The sequence below is a fragment of the Pan paniscus genome, chromosome 9 (genome assembly GCF_029289425.2).
Source record: "Pan paniscus chromosome 9, NHGRI_mPanPan1-v2.0_pri, whole genome shotgun sequence".
NCBI lineage: Eukaryota > Metazoa > Chordata > Mammalia > Primates > Hominidae > Pan > Pan paniscus.
In genome coordinates this window covers 75,637,458-75,654,121 of record NC_073258.2, presented here as the reverse complement: position 1 = coordinate 75,654,121, position 16,664 = coordinate 75,637,458, and the positions used below count along the sequence as shown (strand labels likewise).

The window sequence follows — 16,664 nt, the reverse complement described above, 5'->3', positions numbered from 1 at the left end:
GTGCTTCCATCCACCCTAGCCCTCACCTGCTACAGCATCATTGCTTGTGGCTTGTCTTTCTGCCTAATTAGATTTCAAACTTCTTTTTTAAAAATTAAAAAAAAAGTTCTGGCCGGTCACGGTGGCTTGTACCTGTAATCCCAGCACTTTGGGAGGCCGAGGCGGGCGGATCACAAGGTCAAGAGATTGAGACCATCCTGGCCAACATGGTGAAACCCCATCTCTACTAAAAATACAAAAAAATTAGCTGGATATGGTGGCATGTGCCTGCAGTCCCAGCTACTCAGGAGGCTGAGGCAGGAGAATTGCTTGAAGCTGGGAGGTGGAGGTTGCAGTGAGCTGAGATCGTGCCACTGCACTCCAGCCTGGTGACAGAGCAAGACCCTGTCTCAAAAAAAAAAAAAGAAAAAAAGGAAAAAAAATTTAAAACATGTTGCCCAGGCCAGTCTCGAACTCCTAGAGTCAAGTGATCCTCCCACCTCAGCCTCCCAAAGTGCTGGGATTATAGGCGTGAGCCACCTCACCCGTAATTTTTGAGTTTGAGTTTCTTGATGGCAAGGGCTAAATCTTACTCATTGCTCCATTCCCAATGCCTAGCATGGTGCATAGAACAGAGGAGTGCTTAGTCAAGGGGTCTTGAATGAATGAGTGGGCTCTCTCAGGACCAGAGGCTTACCCCTCCACCTGGCAGGATGAGGACGGACTGATGGGCAGGTGATGGGGAGGGGGGCTCTGGGGGCCAGTGAATGACAGGAGTTTACCCAAGCACAGGGACAGTCATGCCAGCTGGCACCACTAGAATGTAACCCTGTGAGGCAGGGACTCTTTTGCTCACTGCTGTATCCCCAGCACCTAGAACAGTGCCTGGCACTGAGAAGTGCTCCATGAACCCTCATTCAATGCTGGATGAACTAACTCGGGCCCCACTGAGCGGAAGCTGAGGCTGCCGGCTTTACCTTCTTGCTCTGGTTGGGGCTGGCCCAGACACTGAGGGGGCTGGAGGGCTGTGGTAGAGGTCATGGGAGGGAGGGACTCAGTCAGATGTAGGTATCAGAGGGACCTCTTAGTTAGCTGATAAGGGGAATGGCTGGCAAGGCCCAGGCCAGAGCTTGGTTTAAATATCAAGCTGGGGTCAAATGCAAAATCATCAGAAAAGTGGCCCTGTTAATTTCAGCAAAGATTCACATGAAACCTCATTTTCTTCTTCCTCCTGCCCCTCCCCCACTGCAGAACCTCACACTCCCTCTGGACTTCGGGCCCCACCAAAGTCCTGCCAGCACAACGGGACCATGTACCAACACGGAGAGATCTTCAGTGCCCATGAGCTGTTCCCCTCCCGCCTGCCCAACCAGTGTGTCCTCTGCAGCTGCACGGTAAGAACTCCTGCCTTCCCTTCAGCACAGGCCAGCGCTCTGGGCCTGCAAAGAACATAGTAGCCTGGACTGCGGACTGGGGGGATTGTTCCTCCTGGCCAAAGCAAAATGAATGGGCTCAGGGGAAAGGGAATATCTGGGGTTTGGAATGTCCTGTCCCTAGCTGGGTCAGGTGACCATTCTCTGAGCTTCCACACCTTCCTGAGCCTTCTGTTTCCCCCAGTAGACGCTGCATTCCTTGAGGGGAGGAAACATATGTTTTTCATTTCTTTATCCTCTGCTGTCAGTCCAGGGCCTAAAGCACAAAAGACATCTGTAATGATTATTGAATGAGAGAATGAATACGCAAATGATCAGTTATCAGTCCTGGGGGACAGAGACAGGGCCAGATTATCTGTAGCAAATGGAAATTAATCTGAAGCTACTTAAACTCCTCCTGCCTATTGTTAGAGCTGGACCTCCGGGCAGGCAGGGCTGACTCGGCAGTGTTATCATGGGACAGAGACTGAAGCTAAGCAGGGCCTCCTCTGGAAAGTCTTCAGCCTCCTCCTTGTAAGGGAACTGGGGTGTAGGCATGGCCTTCCTATAGGTTTGCAGGTGGCTTTCCGCATGTCATTTTTCTTTTTTTTTTTTTTTGAGACGGAGTCTCGCTCTTTCACCCAGGCCGGAGTGTAGTGGCGTGATCTCGGCTCACTGCAAGCTCCGCCTCCCAGGTTCATGCCATTCTCCTGCCTCAGACTCCCGAGTAGCTGGGACTACAGGCGCCCGCCACCACGCCCAGCTAATTTTTTGTATTTTTAGTAGAGTTGGGGTTTCACCGTGTTAGCCAGGATGGTCTCGATCTCCTGACCTCGTGATCCGCCCGCCTCGGCCTCCCAAAGTGCTGGGATTACAGGCATGAGCCATCGCGCCCAGCCCAGCATGTCATTTTTAACCCTGGGCTTGGCAACTCATCTGTGAATTGGCAGGAGAAGTCCCTGCCCTCCCGATTTATTTACTACCTGATCACCACACTTGGGCCTCAGTTCCTCTGAGTGCGTAAGGGAGTCTGACCAAGTGATCATTAATGTTCTCTCCAGACTAGTATCAGAAACCTGTGTTTGATCTCCAGCACTGTCCCAGTTCCCTGTGTGACCTCAAACAAGTCACTTCTTTTGGGCCTGCCTCCCTATCTTTTCAGTGACAGGGTCCCATCAGTCTGAGTCTTTGAATCTTAAAGTTTCTGTGCTGCAGAGCAAACAGCCTGCAAATAATGAGGAGTGACTACTTATAAATCAACCTAGTAAGCAATTACCTTTTGCAGGGTGTGAGCCTTTTGCAGTGGTCTAGTCTGTTGTGTCACCAGGTTCATAGAAATGCCTGGTTTATAGACAGTACCCGAATGACCCTAGGAGAAGGATATCACTATTTCTGTTTTCCAGATGAGGAAACGGGCTCAGAATAGTTAAGTGACTTGCCTGAGATCACACAGCTAGTAAGTGACAGAGCCAGAATTCAGACCCAAGGCCACCTGGCTCCAAAGCCAATGTTCTTTTCCCTGTGTCCTGCTGCCTCCCCTGAAGGGATGAGGCCTGGATGAGGAGGGGGCTGTGGCGAGAGACAGAAATGCTGGGTGGTGGGTGGTGAGAGCATTCCCAGGATTCCTCTATTCATTCTCCCTGGGTACTTGGGCCTCCCCTTCTTCCTTCTCATCCCTGATTATATGAGGCTGGCTTGACTTCTGGCCTCACCAGAGGGACCAGAACACTCACTTCTCAGACCCTCTGGAAAGGGAACAGGGAAAGGTCTCAGGGCAATAGTGCTTCCCCCCAGGCACGTTGTGCCTTGTGCTTTTCGCAGCCATTCCCTCACTGGATCTTCACACCCCAAATGGGTGTGACCCCACTTCACAGAGGAGGAATCTCAGGCCCAGAGGAAAGAAGTGACCACCAATGGTCACCTGGCCCCTGACCCCCAGAAGGCCCCTTCCCCTGCAGTCTTGCCTTTCAAGGCTGGATCCCAAAGTTGGAAACCAAGGGCTTTCAGTAAAGAGCAAGATGAGCCCAGGTATCACCCACCTGTCCCCCTCCCATGATGTTGATTTCAGTGGGAAAAGCTTGAAGACTGGGCCCCGACTGTCTTTCTAACCTGAGATGGCTCAGGCCCCGCTCCGGCTCCTCATTTGTAGGATAGGGAGATTCCCGCCTTACCAGGCAGCACCTAGGGACAGCCTGGCTGTGAGTGAGTCAGAAGCTGAAGGCTGGATGTTACCTGCAGGGCCTGGAAGTGGGGCTGGGAGGGCACGGGGGACCCCTCCTCTGAGCTGGCCGGGCCTTGCTGTGGAGATGCTGTTGCTTCCCCTCCCCACCATAGGAGAGACCTCAAGGCCATTTGCTCCCAGGGAAGGGGGTGTTCCTAGCCCCCAAGGCTAGCCCTTATCAGAGCTCATTTCCCAGCTGGTTTGCTCTATCTGTCAGGAGGGCCAGATCTACTGCGGCCTCACAACCTGCCCCGAACCAGGCTGCCCAGCACCCCTCCCGCTGCCAGACTCCTGCTGCCAAGCCTGCAAAGGTGAGTCTGTCCCTCCATCTGGCAGCACTCACCCACCCCTCCACTCCATGGGCCTAGCCATGGACTGTGAGAGCCATGAGGAACTGCAGGTGACACCCAGCATGTAGCAGACGGCTCTTTCCTCCAGGGTGTGGCTTAGCCTGCACCCCCCAGAAAGCAGAGCCTGGCAGAAGCTGACGTGTTACTTATTTTTATTGCAGTCATTGGGGGAGGAAAGAGGGAAAGGCAGAGTGAAGAAGGTAAGGAGAGAGAAGCAATACAGGAATATGTCCAGGGGCTGGCCTCTGCTTGCTAACCAAGCAAAAGTGACCTATTGCTCTAAGTAGTCTCTGCTTCTCAGAAAAGTCTGGGGGTGGTAGAGGAAGCAGTAAGAATGTGTCCACCAGCCACCAACTATCTCTCCATTGAGCCCAAAGCTCATCCATGTGTGGGACTTCCCTGCTGTGCATGCATGGGTGGGTGCTAAGTAGCCCTGGGAGTAGAGGCAGGAGTGGGCTGGGGTAAGGAGTGGGCGCAGGGGATGTGGACAGGAGCTGCGGGCTTGAGGGAGGGGCACTGTGAGGCTGAGCCTGAGGGAAGTGTTGGGGAGCCCGTGCAGGGGGGCTGCTGCTGCAGTGCCTGCCATGGGGGGACAAAGTCCCTGCAAGCAGATGAGCTGAGAGAACCATAAGTGGCACGTGAGAGGGGTCTAGTACAGGTAAGGACTACGTCTCATCCTGCCTTCCTGACAGCAGAGCTGGTCACAGTATTGGGCTCACCAGGGCTCAGAACATGTCTTTTATACAGAACCCAGGTAGAACCTCTTATAAAGCAGGGAGGCAACACATCAGCTAGCAAAGGGCAGGCTAAGCTTGAGCAGAATGAAATGGTCGGACTGTTCCCTGCAGGCTGAGGTAGTCAAGGAAAGCCTCCTGGAGGAGGTGGCACTCAGGTAGGGGAGTGCTCCACAGTGGATGCATCCCCAGATGTTTGCATTTTGGAAGGAGCACTGGACTAGGAATCAGGTGACTCCAGTTTAGTCCTGGTTCTTCCAGCTAACTCCATAAATTCCTTCCCTTCTCTGGGCCTCAGTTGTGCCCTGTGATTTCTAACACAGTCTAATTCCAATGTTCTGGGTCTTTGAAACGGGAATGATTGGTGGGAATCAGACTGTGGAGTGAGGCAAGAGATAGGGAGAGAGAGGCCCACTCGGGTTTAGGAAGCTGCAGGACTCCAAACGGCTTTGTGTGCTGGTTTCCCAGGGGAATAGGGACTGGCAGGGTGCTCAGGCTGGAGGGGCCAAGGGGCTGGAGTGTAGGGTCCTGGGAGTGTAAACCAAGGCCTGCTGACTTCAAGTGTGGCTGCCCAGGAAACTGCATCTATGCAGGCTGCAGGGATGGGATTCTGGGCCTTTGGGCCATCCATGGTAAATACTGAAAGGTATGGCCCAGTGTCCCAGAGAGGTGAGTTTCAGTAAGGACCAAACAAGATGCTCTGTTTCAAGGAGTTCAGTCCTAATGGTTACCAGGAGGTCAGTACAGGGAAACTGAGGCAGCAACCCAGTTGTAGGGGACTTCATCAACCCAACCAGGATGAAGAGAGGCTGTAATGGGAAGTGGAAGAAGTCCCCACTGGGGCAAAGGAGCTGGCTAGTGGGCTGGGGCTGCAGATGGGACAGCAGGCCTTGGGAATGGACAGAGCCTATAGGTGGAGGCCTCAGGGCTCTAGCCAGCAAGGCTGGGGAGCCTGAGGCTGACCCAGCTTCCCTTTGAGTTTTCAGATGAGGCAAGTGAGCAATCGGATGAAGAGGACAGTGTGCAGTCCCTCCATGGGGTGGTGAGTGCACGGCCTTATTGATGGGGTGCGGGACAGGGGGCTGGGATCCAGGGCCTAAATCTCGTGACTCTGGGGCAGGCAATACCAGTTATTGTCCTCATTTCTTGTTTGTCCCCTGGGTCGGCTACATGAACATCCACTATATTCCAGCCCCTCTCCCTAGCCTCCCATCATGGGTCCCATCATGGTTGATGGGTAAGGAGTGGCCTGGGGGAAACAGGTCACCACGCAGGGCAGCAGCAGGCCCCAAACTTCCTCACTTTCCTCTTGAGAAACGCTTTGACACTGTTCCATCTACAGCCTGTGTCTCCCCTTAATTCAGGCACCTTCTTCCCAGGGAATGGCCTCTAACTTGGGCCAGCCTTCCCCACCCAGTTCCTGAGGTACTGGCTCTTTAGAGCCTGCCTCTCTGTACCCCCCTGTATCTTGACCCCTCTCAAGCTTGGTCTAGGTTAAGATGGGCTTAGCTGGACAGCTGTCTCTGATCTGAGAGGAAGGAGATAGAGAATCACACATTGATTCAAGTCCCTGATGGGTCCTCTCTGCTATGTCTGCCACATGAACAACTCCACCTGCTATTTCAGCCTGGGTCTCCTGGTCTCCGGGAGACTAGAGGCTGCCTCCCCCTCCCAGAGATTCCCCAGGAGCCTGAGCCCATGTCCGCACCCTTCTCCTCTGCCAGCTCATCCTGCTGCCCTCCCCACCCAGGCAAGGCCTTCTCAGGTGGGGGCCTGAGACCTGAGAGCTGAGGGTACCACAGGACCTAAGCCATTCCCTCCACTTTGCTTCCTGTCCTCTTCCTAGGAGGCAGTGCGTAAGTGAAACCCACCCAGGCTGAGTTCCAGGCTCTGATCAGCTACTTACTGACGGGCTGGGTGACTGGAGCAAGCATTAGGAGACTGAGCTGTTTGATTCCCTCTTGCCTTTATTCCACTCAACACACATCTCCCAGGAGTGTCCTATGTGCCTGAGCCTGTGCTGGGGCCTGGGACAGTTTCCACTCTGGGAGCTCTTGTGAGCTCAGGCTCTGGGCCATCGGAGAACTGATGCAGGGACTGTACCAGGCAGGAATGGGCTCTAGAAGAAGGAATGTGTGTGGCTCCAGGTCAGTGAGGGAGGTAATAGGCTCTGGTCCCTGCCCCAAGCCCACTTGCTCCTCTCCTGTGGCCGGGAGCTGCCCAGTCCCCAAACTCTGAGCTGTCCTCGCCACACTCCTATTGCTGTCACTGACAGCCCTCTCAAGACCTGGTCTGGAGGGACAGGGTCTGGGGGTTTTGGATCCCAGGGGTTCAGGAAAGAGGGCCTAAGCTTCAGAGACCCTTTGTCTCTGGATGGGGCCTGCTCTTGGTCTTCACACCCCATGGGATTCTGGGGCCTGCCTGATGCCATCTTCAGAGGGCCATCCCCTTGTCCAGCCACCAGCTAAATCTCCGCAAAGGAGAACTGCCTGCCGTGCATCCTCACTGCATGCTCACCTTCTGTTTCCCAAATATGAAGTTCTCCCTGATCAGTTACGTCTGTCAGATCAAGACCTCAGCACCCTCTGCCCACCCCAACCCCAAGGCCCCTGGCTCTGACAAGGCCCAAGAAGGGCTTCGTGGAGGCCAGATTTCCAAATCACTATCCTCTGAGAGTTTTCAAAGATCGAACTGTCTGAAAACATCTTAGACCTCATCCAGATCTTTCTATCCCTGGTCTCTACCTTCTCTTCTCTGGGAAGTCATGCTGGGGTCTCCCCACAGCCTCTTGCTGCAGCCTGTCTTGCTGTTCTGGCTCCAGCTGGGGCCTGCTATGCTCAGTCAGTGACTTTCATCCTTCCTGCCATTTGCAGAGACATCCTCAGGACCCATGTTCCAGTGATGCTGGGAGAAAGAGAGGCCCGGGCACCCCAGCCCCCACTGGCCTCAGCGCCCCTCTGAGCTTCATCCCTCGCCACTTCAGACCCAAGGGAGCAGGCAGCACAACTGTCAAGATCGTCCTGAAGGAGAAACATAAGAAAGGTGGGGACTGGACCCTCCTCCAATCTGTGAGGCAGGGAAGGGGGGCCCTGACTGCTCCCACCTCCCACCCCCAACCCCCTGAACCCTCTCCTCAGCAGTTCCCTAATTCCAACTTGGCCATGAGCTTGTAGACTCGGAGAACGCCAAAACTGAATGAGGGCGCTCTTAAAGATCATCAGGTTCAAACCCCCATTTGACAGATGAGGACACTGAGGTTCAGAGTACTGAGTAAGAGACAACTAGTTCTGGAACAGTACAAGATTTTTTTTAGCATCTACCGAGTCTTTGCTGGGAAGAGAGGCAGACAGAACAGATAGATGGGAAATGGAAAATGGTCTGTGCCCTTGAGGGGCTCATAGACTAGTTGGGAAGACAGAAAATAAATGACTTTAATATAAGGACGTGTGCTGAGGGACAGTTTTTGACAAAGGAAGGAGGGAGCAGAGCGAGGCTGCAGGAGGACAGTGGGGATGAAGTAGAGAAGGTGGCCAGATGGGCAGCCATGGCCACAGAAGGGGAGAAAAGAGACCTCCTTGCAGGGTGCCCTGATGGCTGGAGAAGGAAGAGCTATGGGGCTACTGAGTCCTGGCCCTGCCTTGTTCAGATGGGACACTGAGGCAGAGGGGGGAAAGGGACCTGCCAGGGCTCACATGACCAGGTGATGACAAAAGTTGACCTCAGTTCTCCTACCACAAGATCAGCACTCTCCTTGCTCCCGCAGAAGTGCCCTGAAGGGTGAGGGAGGACTCTCCATCTTCAGTAAGTTCCTTCTGGGCCCATCTCAGCTCTGAGTGCTGCAGTGGGCAGTGTCAGGGAGAGGGGACAGGTTTTATACCCTGGCCTATGCTTTGCAGGCAGTGTGGCTAGGCAGGACTGGTAAAGTGAGGGCTCCCCAAGGGCCCACCCCACTCGCTGCTGGACCAGAGGCCCTGGCCAGGTCTGAGGCCCTGATTCTCCTTCCTTCTCACCTTCCTTATTCAGCCTGTGTGCATGGCGGGAAGACGTACTCCCACGGGGAGGTGTGGCACCCGGCCTTTCGTGCCTTCGGCCCCTTGCCCTGCATCCTATGCACCTGTGAGGATGGCCGCCAGGACTGCCAGCGTGTGACCTGTCCCACCGAGTACCCCTGCCGTCACCCCGAGAAAGTGGCTGGGAAGTGCTGCAAGATTTGCCCAGGTACACAGGGGCACTGGGAGCAAGGAGGGTGCTGGCCAGAGTGAGCCCTGGGTCTCTCTCTCCCCAGGGCCACAGACACTTGGAGCATCTCAGACATGGAAGGGCATGCATCGGTGCCACAGGATGCAGGGCATGTCAGACACACAGGAGTGGAAAATGTCAGATGAAAATATTAAATGGATAGAACCATGCGGTGTCAGGATAATAGATTCAGAGGTTGTTAACATAGAATCAGTAATGTTCCGGATTCCATGAAGTCACAACATTTTAGAATATTAGAGCTTTGAAGAGGTACAGCCAACGTTTATTGAACACTTCATGAGCTTCTTGTCTCTCCAGAGGACAAAGCAGACCCTGGCCACAGTGAGATCAGTTCTACCAGGTGTCCCAAGGCACCGGGCCGGGTCCTCGTCCACACATCGGTATCCCCAAGCCCAGACAACCTGCGTCGCTTTGCCCTGGAACACGAGGCCTCGGACCTGGTGGAGATCTACCTCTGGAAGCTGGTAAAAGGTGAGTGCTGGCCCACTCCCAGTGGGGTGTACCTCTGGCCAGTCCCCCTTCCCGTGCCCCAGACCCCACAGGGGCCTTAGGGACATTTTGCTGATCAGGTGCCTCTGGCTGCCCCGCCAGGTTTAAGAGCCCCTGATTCCAAGATGCAGGAAGATAGTGAGCCTGACTGGTTCTCTACAATTCTGATAAGCTCCTCCTGCTGATGCCAAGGCTCGATAGTGCTCCCTCTCCTGGGGGGAAGGCACTGTTGCACCTTGTGAGGAGCCAGGCAGGGAGAAATAGATAGATGTCTAATGGCAGGATTTTAGCACTGGGAGCGGGGGTCTTCTCAGGCAGGAGGGCCCTCACAGCATCCTCAGAGTAGGAGGGCCTGGAGGCTGGCTGTGTTCAGCCTTTTTAAGGTGGTGGATCTTATCACTCCCAGGTAAGTGGACATCAGAACCACAGTTCTCATTCTGTGAGAAACCCACCCTCTTCAACAATCTGCTGCTATCACCAACTGAAGGTCAAGAGGAGTTTTTTCTACCTTTTTTTTTTTTTTTTTTTGAGACAGGGTCTCAGTCACCCAGGCTGGAGTGCAGTGGCATGATCTCGGCTCACTGCAACCTCATTCTCCTGGGCTCAAACGATCCTCCCATCTCAGCCTCCTGAGTAGCTGGGACCACAGTTATGAGCCACCACGCCCAGCTAATTTTTGTATTTTTTTTTTAGAGATGGGGTTTTGCCATGTTGCCCAGGCTAGTCTCGAACTCCTGGACTCAAGCAATCCTCCGGCATCAGCCTCCCAAAGTGCTGGGATTACAGGCGTGAGCCACCACACCCAGCAGGTTTTCATTGATAAGGAAATTGCTGAAAGTTCAGTTTCATGGCCTTTCTTGTAAAACATAAGTCCTCTGGGTAGCGTGAACTGTTAAGCCATGATCCAAATTAAACTCTTTTAAGTGTGAATTAGCTCTAAAGTTCCTTTCCTCTACTGATGGTTTTGGCTGGCGGGGTGGGGGTGGAAGAGGGAATGATGATAAGAAAAATGACAATGATAATAATAACCAATGTGTGTAGCACTTTGGAGTTTACAAAGTGCTTTCACATTCACTATTTCATTTGATCCTCAACGATCCTGAGAGTTAGATATTATTATCCCCATTTTACAGATGAGGAAACTGAGGCTCAGAGAGGTGAAGTACCTGGCCCAAGGCCACACAGCCAGTAAGTGGAGGACGGGAGCTAGAGCCCATGTCTTGTGGCGTCAGATGCGGCTCTTTCCCTGCTCTACTCTGCCCCCTGTCGTAGGAGGAATGGACGAAGAAAGTGGAGCTGTTCAGCCTGGAGAAGAGAAGACTCAGGGGGACAGGACTGCTGGCTTCGTGGCTCTGGCTGTCCCAGGCAGAGGGAGCAGCTGTGTTCTGAGTGACCGCAAGAGTCAAACAACAAGCAGGGGCTTTGGGTTCGAATCCCAACTCTGCCAGTTTGAATCCAGACTCTGCTATATCTTAGCTGTGTGGCCTTGGGCAGTCACATGATCTCTCTGGGCCTCAGTTTTCTCTTCTGTAAAGTGGGGAAGAGGGTTTTTGGAGGATTAAATGACATGACATCGGTGCAGCCCCTGACATACACGAGGCACTAAAAATATCAGTCTTCTCATTCCACCATATCAGGTTGGTGAGAAATGCAGAGAGGCAGCTTTCAGCTCCAAGAGAAGAAGAACTTTGTCACACTTAGAGGCTTCTGCCAGTGGAAGGGAGGGAGCAAGCTCCACTTACGAGAAGCGTGCAAGCAGGGGCTGGTGGGGATTCCGTCTGCAGCTGGGGAGTTAGATTCAGTAACCCTTAAAATTTTTTGAGCCTTAAGATTCCATCAGTCCCAGCTGGGCCTGGTGGCTCACACCTGTAATCCCAGCACTTTGGGAGGCCAAGGTGGGCAGATTGCTTGAGCCCAGGAGTTTGAGACCAGACTGGCCAACATGGTGAAACCCCATCTTTACTAAAAATACAAAAATTAGCCAGGCATAGTGGTGGGCGCCTGTAATCCCAGCTACTCAGGAGGCTGAGGAAGGAGAATCACTTGAGCCCAGGAGGTTGCAGTGAGCTAAGATCGTGCCACTGCACTCCAGCCTGGGTGACAGAGTGAGACTCCGTCTCAAAAAATAATAATAATAATAATAATAAAAAGATTCCATCAGTCCCTGGGCAGGTTTTGGCCACATGTTTACTCTGGGCCTCTCTCCCTCCGCTGCCCCCAACTAAGTGCCGGGACATGGAGCATAATAGGCCCCAGCCTCTGTCCTTAGGAGGCTTAGTGACCTGGGTGCAGTGGAGCTTATTGGGAGCTGAGCTGGTCAGGGAAGGCTTCGTGAAGGATGGGCCTCAATGATGTAAAGAGCCAATGAACAGATAGTGTCACTAAAAATTAAAATAAGTAAGTAAATAAATAAAGAGGCAAGAAGGGTACACCGCAGCCAGGATGACAGTGAGAGCCTCAAACGCTGGCTCCAGAGCTCACGCCCATATGCCCTGTGCTCTGTGATTGGTGTGTAGCAAGCACTATGTATAATGTATCTCATTTAATCCTCTTAAGAAACCTAAGGGGCACGTATTAATGCCCCAATTTTGCAGGTAAGAAAACTGAGTCTGAGAGGTCAAATGACTTACTCAAAGTCACACAGTTTAAGCAGTAAAGCAAAGATTCAAATCCAGCTCTGACTGTCCCCAGTGCCACCTCCACAGAGGTGACCTTGTGCTTTTAGGGAGGATGGCCAAGATGTGCCAGGATGGCACAGTGGGGGCATAGCTCATGGCCAATCTCATTGTCACCAGGCCCAGCAGAAAAGGAAAAACAACTTCACAATGCCAGGCCCTGCCGTCCTGTCACTAGCAAACCGCACCCCATCTCCTCACCCTGTGGGTTGCCTAAATGCCCCATCAGCCTCCCTGTTCCCTCCCTGTCCCAGACCGTGGGAGTTAAAACAAACACTACCCAGGGTTGATTGTCAGTGGGAACCACTCACTGTTTCCCCAGTCCAAGGAACGGAAACAAAGTGAGCAGGCAGATGCTAGGTGAGGCCACACCACGAGGGGCCAGCCCCAGACACAGGAATCTAACCAGATAGTTGGCTTAGGGTTAAGGGCCTTTTAGATTCTAAAGTTTCACAGTAGAAAGGATGTCGGGGTCTCAATTCCAAGCCCTGTCTAGGAAGGAAGCCCCCCTGCAGCCTCCTGATGGCTTGATGGTATCTGGCGCCTGACTGTACATACCCCCACTCCTACTCCAGATAGGTGACACACTTCCAACACTGTGAATTGCTCAGCCCAAAGGGCATCTGACTTCACACTGAGCTGAGCCTATCCTGTGTCCCTGGACTTGCCCATTGGTGCCAGCTCTGCTTTGAGGATCCACAGAGCCTACCTGCCCTCAGACCTGCCACAGCCCTTCAAAGGGCAAGAAGCACAACCATGACCCTCAGGCTAGCTCTTGATTCCAGGCCAGAGACCCAGTCCTTTCAATTATGCTTTAATGCTTTACAGACCACAGTGTGGGAACCCGCCCTCATCCCTGCCACCTTCTCTCCAATTTTTCTGTAACTCGGGAGCATGCAGTGGCAGGCCTGTGCCGAAGGACCCATCCCCATCTCATCTCATGCTTGTTGCCTGCCGCTATGATATAATCCCTGGGCCTTTGGAGTTTCTTCCATATCCTGGTCCTTGGCATCTGGGCTGGGGGGGTCCATGGACAGTGCTGGACATTTCCTGATTCCTGGAACTCAGTCCCAGGATCAGGGTTTTCTGTTCCCCTTGGCGGTAATCCCACGCTGATTCCCATAAGCAGGGCCAGTTCTTGGTCTTCTTAAAGGCAGTGCTGGCCTAGCAGAGGCCTTGCTGGTTGCATCTGTTCTTTCTGGCCAGAGACCTTGGTGGGTAACAGCTGGTGCAGCCTCACAGCCCATGTGCTCAGGGCCTCAGAGCCATGTGTGGTGCCACTGGCCAGCACCCCATGAGATGCAAACATCAGGGGATCCAGCTAATACCTCATTCCCTCTTGGGGCCTGGCCTAGACTGGGTATGTGGTGTGTGTGTGTGTGTGTGTGTGTGTGTGTGTGTGTGTGTATTTGTTCATCTATCCATCCATCCATCCATCCATCCATCCATCCATCCATCCATCCAGGGATTCATTCATTCTACATGCCAAATGTGGGCCAGGCTCAAGGGACCCAGAGAGGAGAGCCCTCTGGGAGTCCCCAGTCTGGTAGAAGAAGCAGGAGTAGACACAATGAGAGCACATTAGAAACAGGCACAATCACAGATGGAAGCCAGGTGCTGTGGGTGCCCCAAGGAGGAATTGCCTCGGGTGGATTAGGGAAGACTTCCCAGCTAAGGCTTGCAGCACAGGTAGGAGTTCATTTGGTGCTAATAGTAGAAGTCGTGGCCAGGTGCAGTGGCTCACGCCTGTAATCCCAGCTTGTGCTTTGGGAGGCCAAGGCAGGTGGATCATTTGAGGTCAGGAGTTCAAGACCAGCATGGCTAACATGCTAAAACCCAGTCTCTACTAAAAATACAAAAAAAAAAAAAAAATTAGCCAGGCGTGGTGGCAGGCACCTGTAATCCAAGCTACTCAGGAGGCTGAGGCAGGAGAATCGCTTGAACCTGGGAGGCAGAAGTTGCAGTGAGCCGAGATCATACCATTGTACTTCAGCCTGGGCAACAAGAGTGAAACTCCGTCAAAAAAAAAAAAAGAAAAAAAAGTAGAAATAGAAGGCAATAGTAGAAGGTATTCCAGCAGAGGGAACGGCATTTGAAAAGGCTTGGCCTCCTCAGGGGACGTCAAGTACTTGGTTAGGGCTAGGGCACAGGCAAGCCACTGTAACTCTGCCACTTGCTAGTTCTTTGGTATCTGAATAAACACGCCTATTGATTTTTATCATATGTTCTATGCCCTGAGAAAAGCGTGACCAGTTCACATGAGCCAGCCAACCTTCCTTCCTCCCTTCCTGCCCTCCTTTCCTTTTTCCCTCCTTCTCTTTCCTTTCTTCCTCCTCTCCCTCCTGCCTTCCACTTCCCTCCCTCCCTGCACTGGGGACAGGTGGGTGTTGTGAGAGCAGGATGGTGCAGGTGACAGGAGCAGGATCAGCAAAGAGAACAGACAGAAGAAAACAGGCTTCACTGTGGAGGTGACAGGACGTCAGGGAAGGGGAATGACAGGGTGACGTATACATGTTCTAATGACCACAGCTAGGATTGCAGATTAGAGGGGGAGTGAAAGGGGTTAGGACTCTAGTGTAGTGACCCAGACAAGACAACAGGGGCCTGAGTGAGGATAGTGGCAGAGAGATAGGAGAATGGATTCAAAATATTGAGGAAATGTCATCAGCAGGATTTTGTGTCTGATCAGAATGGGGTGGGGGAGGGAGTGATTGGGTCCATTCTGTGCTAAGTCACCCTGTTTCACTTTTCACCGACTGTAAGTTTTTGCCTTGCCTGCTCACATCCTTGTCTCTGCCCTCAGGAATCTTCCACTTGACTCAGATCAAGAAAGTCAGGAAGCAAGACTTCCAGAAAGAGGCACAGCACTTCCGACTGCTCGCTGGCCCCCACGAAGGTAGGAGCTTGGGCTGAGGAATGGGGCCGGGGCGGGAAGAAGGCAAGGACACAGGCCAGAGCCTTTCGGGGAGTTCCCAGGCTGCTGGTGCCGGGAGGAGGGGCTGTCAGCCACAGACGTCAGTTCCCAGCACAGGAATCCAGTGGGTGTCTGCGCCAGAGATTTCCTAACTCCAGAGCGGGAAGGTGAAGCAGAGCTGGCTGGATTTGGTTCTGGGGGTGGAGGGAGAAAGGGCTGTGGAGAGGGGAGGTCTGAGCCCCCAAACCTGGGTACTGCCCACTCCCTCTCTACTGGAACGTTTCCACTTTCCTTCTATACCTTACTTTTAGGAAGATGGACCCAGGTGGGGTTTCGGGTCGGGGAGGGGAGGTCACAGAGGGGAGTATTACCAACAGGTGTCAGGAAACCAGTTCTGTCCCCCAAGGTTGTTTGAAAGCTGGGTCATGTGCCCCATCACACCCAGTGTGATGGCACACTCGCCTCCAGGCTCCCTGTGGGCTCCAAACCCTGGCCCTTGCAGTTCCTCCTGGCCCAAGGCTTTTCCAACCCCCAGCTGCTGCCTCTGTTGTGCACGTGCAGACACATACGCCTCTTCCCTCTTCTGCCCTCCTCCATGCAGGTCACTGGAACGTCTTCCTAGCCCAGACCCCGGAGCTGAAGGTCACGGCCAGTCCAGACAAAGTGACCAAGACATTATAACAAAGACCTAACAGTTGCAGATATGAGCTGTATAATTGTTGTTATTATATATTAATAAATAAGAAGTTGCATTACCCTCAGCCCTGCCTTCTGGGTTCATATCCAGTCTCCTGCATGCTCTCCTAGCAACTCCACAAGGCAGACCTGGTTATCCCCATTTTACAGGGGTGGAAACCAAGATCCAGAAGGGATAGAGAATGGTCCCAGTCCTCACAGTGAGTTGTCACCAGAGCCAGGGCTAGCTCCCCCAGCCTCCTCACCCAGGCCCCCCACTGCAGCACCTCCTGCTCTTCCGGGCAGCCCCCCTCCCACAGCTCTTTGACACTGAGCCTCAGAAAGAGGAATGACTCTAATTAGCCAGGGGAGGGCGTTAATGGAGCCTTAAAGCACTTTCCCAGCAAATATTCCTGGGATCCTCACCACTATCTTCACACCCTACAATGAGGAAACCCAGTTAGGGAGGAGCAGCAGGCAGTCATTTGCCCAAAGCCGCAGAGCTGCTTAGTAGCAGATCTGGAGTTGGAAGCCAGATCTCTCATTCCAGGCTAGCACTCCTTCCCCAGTTCCACAGTGTGGCCAGTGTCACGAGCCCAGATAGCCTCACCTCAGAGGATTTCCAAGACTGGGCGGTCAGATTGCTAACCTGGCACCATGCTCTGAGAAGGCCCAACAGTTAGCAATAAAAGACACCATTAGGGCCAGGCACGGTGGCTCACGCCTACAATCCCAGCACTTTGGGAGGCCGAGGCGGGTGGATCGTCTGAGGCCAGGAGTTCGAGACCAGCCTGGCCAACATAGTGAAACCCCATTTCTACTAAAAATACAAAAAATTAGCCAGGCATGGTGGTACACACCTGTAATTCCAGCTACTCGGGAAGTTGAGGCACGAGGATTGCTTGAACCCAGGAGGCAGAGGTTGCAGTGAGCCGAGATTGTGCCACTGCACTCC

The 16,664-nt window shown here is 53.2% G+C and overlaps 1 protein-coding gene across 4 annotated transcripts in view; it reads left to right on the top strand.

Moving 5' to 3' along the window:
- Nucleotides 1-15,795, top strand: part of CHRDL2 (chordin like 2) — a 35,017-nt gene extending 19,222 nt beyond the window's left edge. Inside the window, exons 4-12 of one of the 4 annotated variants that reach the window (XM_003814688.5) lie at nt 1,231-1,373; nt 3,830-3,923; nt 5,683-5,738; nt 7,570-7,738; nt 8,720-8,914; nt 9,254-9,427; nt 10,579-10,633; nt 14,924-15,016; nt 15,636-15,795. In XM_003814688.5, coding sequence (XP_003814736.1) covers nt 1,231-1,373; nt 3,830-3,923; nt 5,683-5,738; nt 7,570-7,738; nt 8,720-8,914; nt 9,254-9,427; nt 10,579-10,633; nt 14,924-15,016; nt 15,636-15,726 — 1,070 coding nt within the window. In that variant the 3' untranslated portion in view covers nt 15,727-15,795. The remainder of the gene's footprint in view (nt 1-1,230; nt 1,374-3,829; nt 3,924-5,682; nt 5,739-7,569; nt 7,739-8,719; nt 8,915-9,253; nt 9,428-10,578; nt 10,634-14,923; nt 15,017-15,635) is intronic. The other 3 variants (XM_003814689.6, XM_034933364.3, XM_034933365.3) reach the window with 3 other exon arrangements.
- The last annotated feature ends 869 nt before the right edge of the window (nt 15,796-16,664 follow it).